Source organism: Eublepharis macularius, chromosome 9 (genome assembly GCF_028583425.1).
Source record: "Eublepharis macularius isolate TG4126 chromosome 9, MPM_Emac_v1.0, whole genome shotgun sequence".
Taxonomy (NCBI): domain Eukaryota; kingdom Metazoa; phylum Chordata; class Lepidosauria; order Squamata; family Eublepharidae; genus Eublepharis; species Eublepharis macularius.
In genome coordinates, this window is record NC_072798.1 from 82,311,029 (window position 1) to 82,330,511 (window position 19,483).

The 19,483-nt window shown below is 41.5% G+C and overlaps 1 protein-coding gene across 1 annotated transcript; it reads left to right on the forward strand.

Annotated features, from left to right (window-relative positions):
• Nucleotides 1-12,382: 12,382 nt before the first annotated feature.
• On the forward strand, nt 12,383-19,212 carry LOC129335350 (hyaluronidase-4-like). Its single transcript, XM_054987786.1, has 3 exons — nt 12,383-13,324; nt 15,686-15,775; nt 18,793-19,212. The coding sequence occupies exons 1-3, from the start codon at nt 12,383-12,385 to the stop codon at nt 19,210-19,212; spliced, it is 1,452 nt and encodes a 483-aa protein (XP_054843761.1).
• Nucleotides 19,213-19,483: the final 271 nt, after the last annotated feature.

Sequence of the window (19,483 nt, forward strand, 5' to 3'; positions counted from 1 at the left end):
CTGGTGAGTTCTCCTCCATCAGGGGAAATGATGGAAGGAGGGCAATACCTTTGCTGGGCTATTTTGGCTTCCAAGTACCCACCTCCAGGACTTTGCTTTACAGAAACCAGAGCTTAGAAGGCTCATCAACATTGTTGTGGTTGCCTAGCAGCCTCCAAAATAACCACTGAAAGCTCAGTGACATTCTTTTCTTAAAGCTACAGTCATTGTTTATATTATTTTGGTTTCATTTCTTCTCATATACAAACTGGAAGGAAGTCCCAAGTTTGCAGGGAAATCAGAAATGAAATGAAATTATTAAAAGCACACACACACACACTCCCAATTACCAATAGGCTTTTATTAGTATATCTCTTTTTTACTTTTGTACTTTGGTTATTTGTTTTAAATGATCAGCGTTCCTTCTTTAATTCTAATTCCATAGCAGATTTGCCAGCTGGTAAGAGAGGCACAATGACTCTAAGGTTTTTACTCATAAAAATGAAACTCTTACACTGACTCCATTGGGATTACTCTTAAAGAAATCCCAAGCTATTTCATTGCTTTGAACCTTATGCTGAATGTGGTGTCCGTACTGTTCCAGTCAACATCTCATACTACAATGCTAATTAATTTCTTCCAACCATCTCTTTAAAATTGTGGCATGGGGAAAAAACCTTGTTCAAAGCATGCTTATGAAAACTGAGATCCAAAGGAGTTAACCGTGTTAGGGACAAGCTAGAAGTGATGAGTTACACTTGAATGGCAAGTGAACAGACTCACGTGTATTCCTCCCTGTTCACTTGCGCTCCACTCACACTCCACTCGATCACTACGATCACTACAATCACTACTCTAGCTTGGCTCTTAGTCTGTAGTTGCAAAATAGTAAAGAGTCCAGTAGCACCTTTAAAACTAACCAACTTCTTAAAGCTGGTACTGGACTCTTTACTATTTTATGAAAACTGAGATGCTGGCTGCTTCCACACACATTGGATAATGCACTTTCAATGCTCTTTAGTGATCATTTGGAACTGGATTTTTGTGTGTGAAACAAAAGATCCACTTCCAAAGGATCGCTAAAGTGCATTATCCAACGTGTGTGGAAAAGGCTGCTCTGCCTTACCGACAATACCCATAGCAGAGTAATAAGGCAGTTACACCAGTTAAAGCCAAGACACTGAAATTGGTCTGATTTCAGTTAACTAAAGACTGGGCAAACGCCTCCCATTTTCCTCTCTGTCCTGAGTCACTCTTGTAATGACATGTTTTGGTGAAAGCAAACCAATAAAAGGTTTGACGTTCCACTTCTCTTCAGCATGAGATCGCTGGCATGACTGATGGCAAACCTGAAGGTACTCAGACTTGTATTTCCATTTCCATTTTTAAAAACTGGGGTTTGTTCTCAGAGCTGAATGGGAAGCTTTGGCTTTTTATGTGATTTATTCCTGCTGCCTTTGGAGGGGACCCTGGGCTGTGAAAAATAATTTAAATTAGCACAGTGCTAGTTTTGCTCAGTGGGTGTTTGTTCTTTTAATGTGTAACACAATGTGGGCTATATTTTTGAACTGTAACAGGAGGACACACTACAAGAATTGTAGTGGGTGCTATATGCCCCTGGCAAACTGTATATTACCTGGAATGAATAAGAGATGTTATTGGAAGGGTAGTGACTAAAACTGGCATTGATAACTAATCTTTAAGCTTTTTGTAGCTGAGAATGACTCAGTTTCCCAATCACCTTGTTGAGAGTTTTGTGTAATTAAAAAGTTTGCCTACTGTACTGCCTTTCCAATTTGCATCTCTTATAGTCTGCCATGAGAATATAATCTTAGTGACATATTGTATATTATTACTCTAGAATGCATGCTTTGGCTTCTATGAATAAATTTTTTTGCTAGCAGAACTCATATCCTGTGATAATACAAATGGAACCAAATACACAATGCAAATTTGTTTGAGGTTCACTCCCCTAATTTATTTTATTAGGTTTTAACCCCACCCTTCCTTCCAAGAATTCAGAGGTGTGTCCATTTTCTGACTTTTTCTCATAACAAGCCTTGGAAGTAGACTAGATTAAGAGTCTCTTTGCACAAGGCGCCTCGACACATGTTCTTCAAGTGCAAGGAGATACAATGTTAGCTGGGAGAGCTGGCAGAGATTACTCCTCAGAGAGTTTGTTAATTTCATTGTTGTCTTCGGGAAGGCTCTGTCAATTTCACCTTTCCAGTCTAAAACTGTGTGGGATCTCAACCACAGGGCAGTGAGGAATGGAAATGGGTTGGAGCTGTCTTCTAGAGCCAGGTTTGGACCGTGTTCTTCATGTGTCCGGTGTCTTGTGTAGAGAGATTCTAAGAGAGAGTAACTGCCCTAACGAAGCTTCAAGGCAGACTGAGGATTTGAACCAAGATTCCTCTAGCCATTGTACCATGCTAGCTCTATTAAACTATCTGCATTCCTCATTTTTTAAAGGTAGCTTTCCATTTGTTAAATAATTAGCTTTCCATTTGCTAATTTAAAGCCATGAGTGGCTGCCAACAGAATGATTTTACTGATCACGTTTGTTTGCTGTCCTTCCTCAGAAGAGCTTAGTGTGGCATACATAGGATTGGTCTAATTTAATCTCAGAACATCCTTGTGACATAGATTATTTCAAGATATTTAAAATGGCTTGGGAGCAAGCTGAGCAGCCCCAAATGGGGCTGGTTGTTCTACAGGAGCCACCTGGCTGGAACCTGGGCTGTGGTAGTGATGGGAGTAGCTCTCCTCCTACATGCTCCTCTGACAGGTCTGAGCCATGTGGACTCCACAGCACTGCTGGAGCTCTCATTGGTTTGCTCCTGGCTGCCTGTAGCTCTTCTGGGCAGTGGCCCTCTAGGAACCTTCCCAACAAGTTTCTGCCCCATTCTCTGCAATGAGGGCTTCCAGGTTCTTTGGGGCAGCTATTTCTGCACTTAATGGCACAAAAATCGCACAGAGCACAGTCTTTCCTTTAAACCACACACCCAACAAGGGACCCTAAAGAAGACAAGTGTTGGCGGGTGCACACTATGGCTAAGGGGCAGAGGCGGTGGCATGAAAAACAATCCTGTTTTATGTTCATGTTTTTCTTTTTCTATAGTGACAATAAATCGTTACCTTTGCATCCTGCTGATGCCTGTTGGTGCCATGTTTCTTTGTGCTTTGCAGTTTTGTTTCCACAAGGAGGAGCAAATCCTTCCCTTTGACACGAGCATTCCGCTTCAAAATGGGGTGTTCTGACATGAATCATTGCCAGTCTCCATCACCCAAGTGCAGGCAGGCAGGTGGGTGGGCAGGCAGGCAACAGGACTGAGAGCTACGAATCAGTACTTTATGGTTTTAATCCTGCTACTGCCATGGGCTCAGTAGGTGGCCTTGGGTCAGCCACTCCTCTCAGCCCCAGCTCCCCAGCTGAATTGTGGGGATAATAATAGCACTAACTTGTTCACTGCTCTGGGTGGGGCACTAATCTGACTAGAAGAGTGGTATATAAGCACAGATATTATGATTGTCTGAATCCCCCCTCCCCAACAGACCTATGTTTTCCCATTTCTGTGGCCAAGCACAATTGTTTTTTTGAAAAGGCAGAGCAGGTAAATGCCTCATAGGGGGCTTGACTTAAGCTTGATTTGGATAATTTGTTTTTAAGTGGATACTCAGTTGAGGGAAGCAATTCTAAACAGGTTTAGTCAGATGTAAGTTCCATGTTATTCAATAGAGCTTACTCCCAGGGAAGAATCTTTAGAATTGCAGCCTATGATTGAAGTCTGCAAATTCTGCCTTTTGAACATTTCCAAAGCTGATAGGACCCAATTGGCAGGTAGCCAAGGGGAAAAAATGTGCTTGTAAGCATTGTGCATATTCCCTCTTCCTGCCAACAGAGGGCCAAGCTACAAGTGACGAATGACACTTGAACGGCAAGTGAACAGACTCACATGGATTCCTCTCTGTTCACTTGTGCTCCACTTGTGCTCCACTTGATCACTTGAGTCTGTTCACTTACTGTTCAAGTGTCATTTGTCACTTGTAGCTTGGCCCTGAGTTAATTAGTAACATAAGGGCTCTCTCCTTGGGATCCAATTGGTGAATATTGTTCAGGAAAACAAGATGCTGCCATGTGAGCCCAGTGCCTGCCTACCTGGCTATTGCCACTGCTGCAGAGTAAGAACCAAAACAAAACGCACAAACTTTTTGGTGGGAGGGTTTTGTTACAATTTCATTTCCTGGATCTGGTTCACCGTTCCAGAAGCTGCTTTAACCAAACGAAACAGTGATGTCTGGAAGTATTTCCAACTTGTTTGTTTTGTTTTGCACACCTCTATTAATTAATACTATTAACATGAGTATTAAATATGAAAATCAAACGGCAACAAGGCTATCAGTTGAAGTAAAAAGACCTCTCCTCCTCCTCCACCATCATGGCATTTGAATAATTCCTGAAGCTGAATTGGGGCTAGCATAATGAGTGGTATAGGGAAGCCATTCCTATTGCTTAAATGGAAATAAAGGTCTATAGGCAGCCAAAGTCTATATTCCACTACCATGTATGCAGTGGATATTACAAAGGAAATTTGGAATAACATCTCAGTTGTATAACATATGTAGTTGTGAACAGCATGAGCTATGAAATCTCCAGTTCAAAATTTACCTCATAGACAAGCCCCCAATTTCTCTTATTTTGATTCCGCACTCCTCCTTTTGAAGTCAGCTGGGTGACCTTGAGTCAGTCACAGCTTCTCAGAGCTCTCTCAGCCCCACCCATTCTCACAGGGTGATTGTCATAAGGATAACAATATACTTTGTAAACCGCTCTGAGTGGGTGTTAAACTGTCCTGAAAGGCTGTATATACATCGAATGTTATTATTATTGTTATTAGTAAAACTTCCATCTCCCTTTGCATTCCAAAGAAATGAGTTTAAATTATGTTATATATTATTAAAGTATGCAAATTAGTTCCTTCCACAGCCCTCAAAACATTTCCCAGGCACTGAACACTTTTCTCCCTTTGAGCTGATGCTCTTTGCTTGGATGCGAAATAAGATCTTGACCAAGGAAAACTCACCATGCTATCCTAAGTAGAGTTCTAAGCTCAATGGATTCAGGTTGGCACATCCCTTTAATGGATTAAAAATTATGCTTTTTAAAAGCACCTCTTTGCATTAGGAATTGCATCTTGTAAATTTGTTTACTGAGACACTGACAGGCTGTGCTGGCTGTATGAATGTTAATACCTTCTCTCAGTAGGCATAGCCAAAACACATTCCTCTACGTTAGAGGGGAAATCATTTCCTGTCAATCTGTGCCAGGTTCAGAGAGTGGGAGTATTGGCAAATACAGGTTATGCTAAAAATACTGTTGAAATGATAGTTTAGCACATGCAGAATGAAAGCCTGGAAACAATTTGGGGTTTTGAAGGGAAAACAACACCCCCCTGGCCAAAATCCCATAAGTAAGGTGATCCACTCTCGGGAGGTTTTTGCATATAGTAGTGGTTGGATCAGGGTATAAGTTTCTTGTGCATTCAGATGCCCATTCAAATATGCTCTGGAATGCAGATGTTGGTTCATCCTCAGTGGACAGTATCCTACCTGAGGCTGAAGGAAGTTCCTTGAGCCTAGGAGACTTCCGCCAACTTAAGTGGCTCTTCCATTAGAGGAAGAGACACTTAAATTGGAGGAAGTCTCTAGACTTCACTTAGTGGAGTTGTAGGATACAGGGCATTGAGTTTATTTCAAATGGATGCATATTTATTTATTTATTTGGGTTTTTTGTCTGCTCTCCTCATAAACAGGCTCAGAGTGGATTACAACATGAATAAATAATTACAATAAAAACATTAAAATCATGAAATACATTTGGCCGGCAACCCAAGTTGTTTAACCCCCATCCAAAAACATTCCATGAGGTGGGAACAGGAAGAATATATTAATATTCCAGTGGGAAACTGGAGTGAGGATTTTTTTCAATCCCCCCCCCTCCAACAGGAGACCAGCATGGAAGCCCAAAAGCCCGCCTGTACCTCAATCTCAGCCATATGCCTGGCGGAACATCTCCATCTTGCAGGCCCGGCGGAAAGATAGTAAATCCTTTTGGATGTATCCCTATTCACTTTCTGTTACAATTAGTCACATGTAGCTGTACACAATCATACTGTGACTGAGGTGACTGTTTATTTTACATAATCTAAAATCAGCAATTCTTCCTTAATTAACATAACTGCGGTGGTGGGGAGTGCCCTCAAGTCATAGCTGACTTATGGCGACCCCTGGTGGGGTTTTCATTGCAAGACACTGCAGCCTTGGGGAGATCTCCCACCTAATTGGGAACCAAGGCCGACTGCTTAGCTTATGAGATCTGACGAGATCAGGCTCACCTGGGCTATCCAGGTCAGGACAATTGACATAAGTAGAGGCACAAATTTTGGCTATCCCATAAAGTCTGTTTGGAAGGTGGAACTGACAGTCTGGATCAATGTTACACAGCTGAAGCACAAAAGCACATAGAGGAGGAGGCATACATCGGTGCCTCCTTTCTCTCCAGCTGGTGTAGTGTGGTGTCTAAAAATGTTACTTGTGTGATAAAGTGTCAAAATGCTGCCGAGCGTGTTCACGAACAAAACAGCATGCTCTGTAACACCTACCCTTTCCTATTTTCTTACCCACAATTGGTATCAACCAGCTATTTGGCTTTCCTTCAGTGAGGGGTGTGTGGTGGCAGGAGAAGGCCTCACTTTTGTTTAGAGCTGTTTCAGTCACCTCTACTATGAATCCATGATAGCTCACCATGTATGGTGAACCAATCATTTGACATAGTCAGTTTACCACTCTGCTCTTGGGTCTTTGAGAGCAGCTGGAGCTGAAGATGTTCACAACTGATTATTGTTATCACCATTTCTGCAGGATGGATTAGTAGTACAGTACAAGAGCAGGCCCAGGGCATTTTTTCCTCTAGCCTTTCCCTTGCAATTTTGCAGACCAATGCAAGCATCCAAAATTGACAGCTTCTTCTTCTGCTGTGTGTGCAACGAGCAGGACAACTTGCTAGCCAGGAGCTGTGGAGTGCTGAAGAAAATAAACACATCCCCTTTAAGCACAGAGTTCACATGAATCAGTAATCAATTGGTTTAATCCAGTTGCTTTAATTATATGGGTTAGTAGTGTGATATAGTGATAGTTGTGGGACTAGGGTTCACATCCCTGCTTAGGCATGTGGCTCACTGAATAGCCTTTATCCAATCTCAGCCTAACTGAACCTAGAAATCTTTTGGAGATAAAAATGGAGGTTGGAAGGGCCCTCTTGGGGATCTCTTGGTGAGATCAAAATGGCATAGGCAGATAACACTTCAAATGAGGCCAAATTCATTACTTGTTGCAATGTTCTGGTCGCAGCTGAGGCCTTCCTCCCACTCTATTCTAGAAGCTAAATAATATTGGTATGTTGAGAGGATGGCCTTGAAAGGACAATGGTAGCATCAGAATCTAGGTCCTTCGCAGGATTCTTTCTGCGTAAACTTATGTGTAAAATGCCATCATCACAGCCGACTTGTAGTGACCATGTAGGGTTTTCAAGGCAAGAGATGAACAGAGGTGGCTTGCCATTGCCTGCTTCTGCATAGCAACCCTGGTCTTCCTTGGTGGTCTCCTATCCAAGTACTAACCAGGGTCAACCCAGTTAGCTTCTGAGATATGATGAGATTGGGCTAGTTGGGAACATCTGGATCAGGGATAGTATATGTGACTGCTTACACACTACCACTCTCCATAAACTTCTCTGCACAGGTTTGAGGCTTCACAGGAAGTTCAAGGCAGTCACTGTTTGCCACCCATCTAGTCCCTAATTATCAAGCAGAGAACCTTGACCCAAATCCACACAGAGTCCCCTCTCTTCTCTTCCCTGGAACGTCACCAGACAGGCAGTCAGTTTCATATATTCACTCTCCTTATCCAGCTAAATATGTTTGTGTCTGTTATTTTCCCTCAGGCAACAACTTCAAGCCAGCCAGGGTGAAAACAGACACCCCCTCCCACTTTTATTTACCAGATGTATGACACAGGAGTGAATTAGTCAAACACAGAGATACATTACTCTTAAAAGGTGAATTTATAACATCACATTCTTATAACAATGGATGGATACAATATAATACAACAGGTATCAGCAGCCAGTTATTTCGGCTGCTACCCTTCAGAAACTTAAAATTCTTCCACCCTCATGAACTGACCTAACAGATTTTTCAACTGTCTCAAGCCCCAACAGTCCATTAACTCTCATTGGCTGTTTCTTGAGAGAGGTGGAGCTGGAACTGGTATTGCCCATCACAGGGTAATCCAACCCCCTCTGTATTGATTTTTGGTGGTGGTTAGAGCCATGGAGGAGTAGAAAATTCTGTACTTGTACTATTAATAATTAAATTATATATTTAAAATGGTGTGAATGCATATGTGTTAATCAGGTCCAATAAATGACATTAAATAATACTAGCAACCTCAAAAGCGTATCAAAGAGAATGCTGTTTATGCCTAGATTCAGGTCCAAAAACACCTTGAAGACCAACTAGATTTCCAAGGCATGAGCTTCTGAGAGTTAAAACTCCCTTCATCAGATAAATATAAGGAGTAGAAAAGGTTAGGAGTCTTTATAATCCAGGCAGAGGGTGGAAGAGGTATTGCTAATTAAGTGTCAGGAAACTAACTATAATACATGTTGTAATTAGCTTAATAGAGCATGTAATGTGAGAAAAATCCTATGTCCCAATTCAACCTGAGGTGGGGCAGGTCCATTGTTCCAAATTTGCAAATAAACTCAATTTTGAGAGTCTCTCTTTATACAAGATGTCTTGTGTAGAGAGACTCTCAGACTCAATTCCTTATCTGTAAAATGGAAACAACAGTAAATTATTTCAAATGAGCAAATGAATGCCCTGGCATAGAATTAAGATACGCATCCAAATAAACAAATAATGAATGTGTAAGATGTAAAGTTACAGTTAACTGAAACCTTCCTTCACTCTAAAGAGCCACACTTGCAGAAGAGCCACTCAACCTGGGCCGTTTCCACACGGCTTACCTTATTCTGCAAAATAGTGAAATCTCATGTGAAATCTCGTGAGAAGACGCTGTTATCGCACGAGAAGACGTTATCGCGTGAGAAGACGCAATAACAGCGTCTTCTTGTGAGATTTCGCTATTTTGCAGAATAAGGTAAGCCGTGTGGAAATGGCCCTGGAGGGAGGTTCCAACTTTGCTGAAGCAGAATAGATGCAAGCCATTCTGAAATGGCTTTATATACGCATTAGAAAACGTTATTGTAGACTACAGCGTATGCTGTATTTATAATTGTGGGTTACTATTATTATTATACATTTGCTTCACTTATACCCCACCTTTCCCCCCAGCAGGAATCCAAAGCAGTTTGCATTGTTTTCCTTTCCTCCATTTTATCCTCACAATAATCCTGTGAGATAGGTTTGGCTGAGAATAGGCGGTTGACCCAATGTCACCCAGCAAGCTTCCATGGCAGACTGGGGATTTGAACCTTGGTGTCCCAAATCCTAATATGACACACTAACCACTACATCACACTGGATTAACTTGCCTCTGTTTTAATTACTGAATAGATTGTCTTCATGTCCTTGATGCGGAGTGTTCCTCTCCATATGATCATAGCAATTGCATCACCTAGCAAAAGATTTTTCATTTCCCTGCATTCCTACTATTGTTTGAATTCCCTATAAGCCACATCAAACTGCTAGCCTTAGAAAATCCTTTCCAGCTTCTGTTGCCTGCCAATTTATATTTTGTATAAGCAAAAAACCATAGACATTACTGACTTTATATAGTAGCAAAATTAGAATTGTTGATACTCATGTTAATTCATATTTCTTATTTCCAGTATGTGCACTGGATAACTCCAGCATTTTAAAAGAACTCCTGATTTGCTCAACTTCAACACAAGCAATGAGTCTCTAAACTTGGAGATATCTGCAGTGCAATCCTAAGCAGAGTTATACCCTTCTAAGTCCAATGAAGTCAATAGGCTTTGAAAGGCATAACTCTGCTTAGGATCACACTGCTGGAAACTTTCCCCATGCACATGTTGGAATGATTAGCACTTTCCCTCAAATCCAGCAGACTTGCATAGCATTTCTTTATTCCAGCGCCAACAGATTCTTTTCAAAGGATGACTTGCCATTTCCCCTTCTGAAATGCAAAGGCTAAGACAAATGTGATCCTTCCAGTTCTCCAGCTTTGAAGCCTATTGCAATTATTTCCAGCAATGAATAATGCATAGAGATTCTAGGAGCCTCATGCATGTATTGACATTCTGGGAGATAACAGCAAAATAACCTCATCATGACACAACAGTTGTGTTGAATGTTCCCAGTCCATATTGCCTCTCTAAATTTTCCAACATGTGCATAGGAGTGGCACACATGTTCGTCATGGGGCAGATATGAACACAGGCTGGTATGATCAGATGTGATTTATGCACTCGTTGTACTCGTGTTTTTCGTATCGTGTAGTTCCGCTCTGAGTCTGAGATTGAGAAATTTCAGTTTCAGCCTAATTGAGTGAAGTTGCTAACCAACTAACTATTCTGTGAGCAACTAATGCCTGATAGTTAAGAAGCAGCATCATTCTAGGCTACGAATAGGAATGTTTAGAAGGAAATAAGAATAATATGAAATTTTTATAGGCCAACTACTGGAGGCAATCTTTCAGGCAGCCCTCTCATCTTTACAGAAGATCTTAAGAACTCCAATTCTATCACTGAAGAATCCATTGCTTTCCAGGGCGGTTGACTTCCAGAGCAGTGACTACAGTTTAAAATACACAGTTGGCCACCTGTGATAAAGTCATGGACGTAGATAAAGGAAACTGATCACAGATGGGTTTGTACAGATGGACCAAGATGAAAGAAATCTTTCTTTGGACATCCTGCACTCCCACTATGGAGTTATAAGGGGTGACGGTTCCAAGTTGTTCAGCAGATAAATCAGACTCCGCATTGCAATGGCATCATCCTTTCAAAATGCTGGATTTCTTATTGTACTTGGGTCACTTCCTTTTGATGCTGGAACTTGATCTATTTATATATAAGCTCAGCTGATGTCATGCTTGATTGTAGCTCTGCGCCCGTACACTACAGCACAGGTAATGGTCTTTAACCATGGTGCCAGTTCTGAAAATTGTTGTTTTCTGTTTCAAAACTGAGCATTTCAAACCATGAATATTTAAACAATGGCATTCCCATGCCAATTTGGTATATGTTTGCGAAGGAAGAACCCAGATTAACATAAAGCTATTTATCTAAGTCAAAACACTCTCTGTAACCTACCTTAAATAGCTTCTTGTTTGTTTAAAGGAGCATGAACTAGACTCCTGGTGACACTCAGTGGCAATCGAGTGCACCTACAATTATTCTGAGTTAGGTTGTTTTAAATATAAAATGAAATGAGGCTACTTTATTGAAGGCAAAATCCAGAAGTAGTGAAAGGACTTACTCGAAGTCCGAGATTTTAAGGACAGCATGTTAAAATTGTAAACCAAGCCCAGCACTTCAAAGTGGTGGGAATATAATAATTGCAGTTGGGATTGCTGTTTGCAAAAGTAAACCACATAGGGTTCAATGTGATTTGCTTCCAAGGGTGGGCAACTGGTTTTAGTATTAATTGCTTTATTGTTAGAGCTTTTACAGTCTCCATTGTGTTTCCAAGTTTATTTTCATAACCATGAATATATATATATATATATATATATATATATATACATACATACATACATACATACATACATACATACATATATATACATATATATCTATATATATATATAAGCTTCATGCAGCTGGAAATATAAAGATCATACCACCACAGTATTATTGATACTTACCTATTCTTATCAAGGTGGACCCAACATAGCTTACAACTAATTTCCCCTCTTCCCTCTTATCCTCATAACCACAGGCAAAGTAGGTTAGGCTGACAGTAACTGGCCCAAGGTCACCCAGCAAACTTCCATGGTGGACTGAGGACTGACTAGGGATTACTATATCCTAATCTAATATCAGCAATACCTGTTTTCCTTGAAGATAAACAGCAATATACAGTGGCGGGACTCTAAGATAGAGAACCAGGTTTGATTTCCCACTCCTCTGCTTGAAGCCCGCTGGGTGACCTCGGGTCAGTCACGGCTCTTTCAGAGCTCTCTCAGCCCCACCCAACTCACAAGGTGATTGTTGTGAGGATAATAATAACACACTTTGTAAACTGCTCTGAGTGGGCGTTAAGTTGTCCTGAAGGGCAGTATATAAAACGGATGTTATGTTATTATAATTGTGTGTATATGTGTGTGAGAGACACCCACATATACACACCTTCACATGGTCCTATTGAAAACTGAAATGTTGTTATCTGTTACCCAGCAGATCCACCTTTCAGCCTGGTTACAGATTTCATTTATCTGGTCTTCTGCCTTGAAGCCCACTCAGATACCGGCGTTCCGAAGGAAGCCTTTCATAGCTGCCTGGAATGCACCAACTGATCATTGTTCCGTGAGATATAATGTTACCATTGACCTCAGAATGTTCCATATGATTGGAAGCCCCTTTGCCAGAGCAAGAGGACAGAATGTGACTATCTTTTATGTCAACAGGCTGGGATATTACCCTTGGTACACTCCCCAGGATGTCCCTGTTAATGGTGGACTACCACAGAACTTAAGCTTGCAAGCCCATCTGGAGAAAGCCAGCCGTGACATTAACTACTACATTCCTAATAAAGATTTCACTGGATTAGCTGTCATCGACTGGGAACATTGGAGGCCACAGTGGGATCGTAATTGGAGCAGGAAAGATATTTACCGCCAACAGTCCAGAAAACTTGTTTCCAAAATGCAAGGGAATGTTTCTGAGAACATTGTTGAATATTTGGCAAAACTTTCCTTTGAGCAAAGTGCTAAGGCTTTCATGAAGGAGACAATTCAGCTCGGGATGAGAAGCAGGCCCAAGGGCCTATGGGGATACTACTTGTACCCTGACTGCCACAATTATAATTTCTATGCCCAGAACTATACCGGCTCCTGTCCAGAGAGTGAGGTTTTAAGGAATAATGAACTGTCCTGGCTTTGGAACAGCAGTGCGGCTCTGTATCCTTCCATTGGTGTGAAGAAATCCCTTGGCAGTGAAAACATACTGCGCTTTTCACAGTTTAGGGTGAATGAGTCTATGAGGGTTGCCTCCATGACATCCCATGATTATGCTCTCCCAGTATTTGTATATACCCGACTGGACTATAAAGATGAGCCTCTATTATTTCTGTCTGAGGTAAGTCATTTTGAGTTATTGCTGGTGCTTCCAAGCTGGTGTGAGTCAGGAAGACCTCAGATCGAGTCTCTCCTCAGGTTTATTTAGGTCATCTGCTGTCTTTCAGATTTAGTGGCTCATCTAGTAATTTATGGGGCTGCTGTGAAGATTACTCAAAAATACCTATATAACACTTTGAGCACTCAAAAAACTAATGATATAAATGCTAAATATTAAACTGTATTCAACAATCTATGCATGGAACATGGAGCATTCCCATGTAACTCCCTGTTCCTCTAATACCTTCCAAAATCCCACTTAGACTATCCCTAATATCATGGAAGCCATGTGGATTTGGGGTGAGGGGAGAGATGGAGTGAAGAGGGACAAGGGGGTAGAATTGGTCTTGCTTCCTTGCTCCTGAATATTGAACAGTGAAATCATAAGAACGCTTTACAGGGAATAAGCCCTATTGAATACACCTGAGTAGACATGGACACAAACAGCATTATAAACAGAAAAAATCCATGAACAGCCCAATCTGCTGTTTGCGAGCAAGCAGTTTGTGAGGCCCCATCCTAAATGAACAGGTGGTCATTAAAAGCCTTGTTTGTTGCCTTTGGCCGCCCTCGGCAAGCCAGACAGTCTGGTGCCTGCTGCAATCAATCTCCTTGGCAACCGGAGGGAGGGAGGGACTGAACTCTGTCTGAACTCCTTCTGGCTTTCCTTCTGGCTTTAACCCTTCAAAGTACTTCCAGCAGAGAGTCCCGTTTTTGCCACTATGAAGAGAAAATGACAGCCAACGGGGAAACCCGTGGATCATGCCTTTCCTGGGGTGCAATCTCTCTGAATCTTGGGGGGGGAGGGTCTTCAGAGGACAGTGAGGACTATGTCCCCTACAAATTTGGTGGGTATTGGACATTGGGAAGGTCAGTTTGTGGGATGTTTAAAGGGCCCTGCTCCTTGCACGTGGCAGGAAAGGGCCCTTTAAACTATCAGCTGGCAGGCGGCAAGGGGGAATCCCTCCCTGCCGCCTGCCAGCTGATAGCTTAAAGGGATCTTTAAAGGGCCAGGTAAGTGGGTTTGAGGGGAGGGGGGCTAAGTGGGGTAGTTGGGGTGGGGGTGGTTCTGGCCCCCATGAACAATAAACAACGAACATGTCCAGGAACAGTTCATGTTCATCCATGTTCATTGTTCATTGTTCGTGGATGGCACCAAACGATGAATAGGGTGTTCGGGTTTTTTTTTCCCGTTCGTGCTCATGTCTACACCTGAGTAGGATTCTATCTGCTTGAAATTGCTCTCTAAAAATGCCTGGAAGATCCAGTCACAGCCCTTCTAATATCTTGTTAGTTTGAGTCATAAAAATGAAGCAAGGTTGGTATTGTTTAACCAATGCATGTAAAACCAGCCAATTATATCTTTTCAACTTCTAGAGCTGTTATTTTAGTTTTACCAATCCAAAGAGAAGAGCGAGAAAACACATTTCTGGATATCTGTCTTAGTTTATCCTAAGTCATATTCTTCTCTTTGGTCAGAAAAAACGAAAACCACTCTTGCATTGTGAATGGGTCCTGTGACCCCAGGATTGATGGTTCTGGGGTGAGGGTTGAAAGGATCTCTAGGAACAGAAAGGATTATGGGGAAACTTTGTGTGCTTTTCATGCACGGGATGGTTGGATTCAAGCCATCATTTAACATTTATCATCATTTAGTGCATTTGTAAAACAAAATATTTTATTTTATTTTAGCTGTCATGAACATGTATTAACTCTGTGCTTCTTAAAGAATGTTACAAAAGAACTGTGCACCTTACATAAAATGACTGCATAATGAGGATCCATGGGGAGATTATTCCTGTTTTACCAGTAGTTCTTCTACATTGACATCAAATTGGTAAATAGGGTTGTCTACAGACCTGAAGAAAAATGTCCTGTCCTTTTAATAGAGAAATGTGGAAATACGTCATGAGGCTTTTCATGGCATGGAGGTAAATAACATCACCTGGTAAATTCTCTGTTAAGCTACTATTAAAGGGACAGAGCATTTCTTTCTCTACATGTTGAGCAATCCTGTGAACTGTACAGTACAGCTGATGTTAAAAGTAATAAGGCATCGTTTTCTAAGAATATGGGATTGGCTTAATCACTACTGAAATGCTGAATAATATAAAGGATGGCTGCAATAAAATGTATACAGAAATATTATTCATCATTAAAAAAATTATCATCAAGATGCTAGCCTAGTTCCCAAAGGATTGGTCCCTCCTAATCTACTTAGTCCTTCAAGTTTTTAGCTTGTTATTTTCTTCCTGAATTTAATGGGATGTGTGGCAAAAGGTCCATAAGAGAGGGATAATTTTTTCCCCTGTTTTCACTATAGCAAGATCTTGTTAGCACTATTGGAGAAAGTGCTGCACTGGGAGCGGCAGGAATTGTTATTTGGGGAGACATGAATTTAACTTCATCGGAGGTAAGCCAACACTTCCATTCTAACTTGGGGGTGTGATTCAAGGAACTAGATAGAATTTCTATTCCATGCTCTTTCATTCTGCTTTGTTTACACTTTTGATCGTAGCTCACTTTATTCTCATCTGTTTTTCATGGTCTGTGTGAGGGGCTGTCTGTGTGAGGGGAAAATGCATGGTACTATTGTTGGACTATTGTCTGACAGAGACAAGCAAAGCAACCAACAGCTGGACAAAAAAAGTGCTAAAATGTCAGTCAGGAAGGTGCCAGTATTTATTTATTTACTTATTTCACTAATACTCCACCTTTCGGTTCATGGTTCGTCAAATTTCATGAACCATGAACTTTCACAAACCTGCCCTGGTTCATGAACTGGTTCGTTTGGCTCGTGAAAATGTCACATCCAGGTCAGAAAATCATCACTTCCGGGCCAGCAGAACTGCACTTCTGGGCCAGCAGAAGGTCACTTCCGGATCAGCAGGAGGTCTGCAGGAAGTCCATCCCCTGTTGCCTAGGAAACCAATTGATTGGCACCAGGCTTTCTGCAGTCACGAACCAAAAAACGAACCAAATGAACCAGCCTAAAGTTTGTGGTGGTTCGTCAGAACTGGGATCTTATGAACTGCAGTTAGCGATCCATGAACCGGCCTGGTTCGTGCTTAATTTTGGTTCATATTTCGGTTTGTGCCCATCTCTATTCATGACACCCAACAGGTCTGTCCAATGGGATAATCAGATCTCAACGTAATATAAACATTTCAATGCTGGAGTCATAATTTTGTCATGGGTTTGAAATTCTTCTGGAAAATAACACAGTCAAGGTTAAAATCTTAGTTGGAAAGTGAAAACAAAAGAAAATGTTTAAATTCCAGAAGCCCGGGAGAAAGAATCTGCCACTGAGGCAAATTTGTCTCTTGTGTGCATGTTCAGCTTCAGTTGTGTGCACACATAGGGCAATAGGTGAGAGGTCCTTAGAAAAAATCCCTTAACACCATCCTCTACATTGCTTCAAGCCTAAGAGTCTCTCTAACAGAAATGTTTCTGCAAGGGCCTGCACTGGTTTTAACATGTTCCCCACAGTCACATATCAGCTGAGGGGAGCTGCTTCTTTTTGTAAAAAAGGAGAGTTCTAATGAGCTGAGAACTGTACTGCATGGGAAGGAAAGGCTTCCGCCCTCCCCCTAATGCCATTTTCTCATGTGAAAACTGTGTGTGAGGGGAGTTATCTGTGCACAGATTCTTTACAAGGAGCAGCAAAATCTGCAAAATGATTTGCGCTCCCATGTGCTGTTTTCACACAGGAAAAGTGGCTTGGGGGAAGGCAGAAGCACTCCTTAGGGTGCTGATCTGAGTGTAGGGTATGGTATATCTTAAGAATGATCCTGAGTCTGATTAAGGAGTGAATGCAGTTTATTCAGGAACTACTACTTTGACAGAAAGCTGAGAGCCAAGCTACAAATGATGAATTTCACAAGGACTGCATGTGAAGGGAGTTGCAATGTTAGCTGGGAAGCTGTTTTAAAAGAGATTGGAAGGCTTTGTCAATTTCCCTTCTCTACAGAGCCCAGGAGCTCTTCAGAGGGTTTGTTAATTTCCTCTTCACCTCCTAGAAGAGCCTTTGGGAGGCAAAGAGGAAATTAACAAACCCTCTGAGTAGCATCTCCCTGGCTCTGTAGAGAGGGGAAATTGACAAAGTCTTCCTATCTCTTTTAAAATTCAGCTTCCTGGCTAACATTGTGACTCCCTTCCCATGCAGTCCTCGTGTAATTTGTCATTTGTAGCTTGGCTCTAAGAGAAACAGAATAGATACTAACTGCCTCACTAAACAGGGAGGAGGGACTTCTGGAAAGAAACAGGAAGTAGCCTAAGAATACCAATCTGGAGACATGCAAAAAAGATGAAAGAAAGAAAGAAGGATCCAGCTCTGCTAGGGTTGCCAGCTTCAGATTGGGAAATTCCTGGAGATTTGGGGAGTGGTGCCTGGAGAAGGTGTAGTTTGGGGAGGGACCTCATTAGGGTATAATGCTGTAAGGTCCACCCGCTAAAGACACCATTTTCTCCAGGGAAACCAACACTCGGCCTTCTGTCTAACTGTCTCCTGCAGGTATTCTCTCGCTTCTGCCTTCTCTGTACACAAGACATTGTATTCCCAACACGGATCTTATTTGAGCTCTCTTTTTTCAGCTGACATGTGACTGAAGGGAGCTGACATGTGACTGTGGGGAACATGTTAAAACCAGTGCATGCCCATGTAGAAAAGTGTCATCTAGAGAGCCCCTTAGTGAAAGACAGAAAGGGGCCTGTGAAATAGATCCTAATACACAGGCAGGACATTTTATTAGCAGTCATAGATATGGCTTTTGCTATTTTTTTTTATTTAGAATATTTATTTGCTGCTTCTTTAGATTTGGTTGAGGAGGATCATAATAAAAGACAGGACAAAACAATAAAGACATCCTAGCAGTATCTGAAGAAGTGAGCTGTGATTCACAAAAGCTCATACCCTATCATAAATAAATTTCGTTAGTTTTATAGGTGCAACTTGACTCTTGCTCTTTTCTACTGCTACAGACAGATTAACAGAGCTACCCATCTTGACCCCAAACAATAAAGATATATCACGCTGATAATAAAATAAAAACAAGTCAGGGCACAAAAGCACAAAAAACAAACAGAGCAGCCTGAAATTATATTGATAAAACTGTCCTCAGGCTAGGAGCAGACTATAAAATCACTTTAAAAATGGAACTTCTCAGTTTAAATCCTTAAGAAAAATAAATGTTTTGTCCTAGGGTCTAAAACTGCCAAGCAAGTTTCAAGTGGAAGGGCATTCCAAAGACCAGGTGCCACCACTGAGAAAGCATTGTCTCTGCTCACTACCCTCTTCAGACTGGGGGTGCAGAAAGCAAGGTTAGAGAAGAGTTATTAACTGGTGGGCTGGACAATATGAGCTAAGATGGTCCTTCATGTATGCTATGCTTTCACACAATGGAATGTCTTATTCAATCTTCTCTTTGAAAGGTCAACTGTACAAAGGTGAAACAATTCATTGCTTCGGAGTTAGGTTTCTACATCATCAATGTAACCAGAGCTGTGGAGGTATGCAGCAGGCATCTGTGCCAGAATAACGGGCGATGCATACGAAGAAACTGGACGTCTTTGGACTACCTTCATTTAAACCCCAACAGCTTCCAGATCAAAGCCTCTGAAGACCAGGGATTTACTGTGAGAGGGAAAGCTTCACTTTCAGACCTCCAAATTATGTCAGAAAAATTCACCTGCCACTGTTATCAAGGGTTTAAAGGACCCGATTGCAGGGAAGGGGAGATTTCGGGCAAGCAACCAGGAAATTCAGCCAATTTACTCTCGTCTGGACTACTAGTGATGATAAAACTAGTTTCCTTGAACTGTTTAATTCCCGAGACTTCAGGTTTGACTTAATCAAAGTTCATGGAGTACTTTTGGGGGCCTATTATATCAGCAGACTTGGAGGCAGAAGGCTGAAGGAATTTCAAAATCAACAAGTCATGCAGCTGGATACCTTATCTCTTTACCTCCAAATAATTGTGTGTAGGATAGGAGCTTTAGAAAATGAGATACTTAAAATCAGTGCATTGAAAAGGAAAGGTATTGTCTGTCGATGGTTATAAAACAAGCAGAGTTTGAAAATGTAGGTACTTCCGGATAGTGGCTTCCCACTGCTCTATCAACA

What these genes read in the sequence shown, in the direction of transcription:
- LOC129335350 (XM_054987786.1), top strand. Translation starts at nt 12,383, where the DNA reads ATGGTCCTATTGAAAACTGAAATGTTGTTATCTGTTACCCAGCAGATC. An exon ending in CTCTATTATTTCTGTCTGAG is followed by an intron (nt 13,325 to 15,685) that starts GTAAGTCATTTT and finishes TTTTCACTATAG; the next exon opens with CAAGATCTTGTTAGCACTAT. An exon ending in TGAATTTAACTTCATCGGAG is followed by an intron (nt 15,776 to 18,792) that starts GTAAGCCAACAC and finishes TCTCTTTGAAAG; the next exon opens with GTCAACTGTACAAAGGTGAA.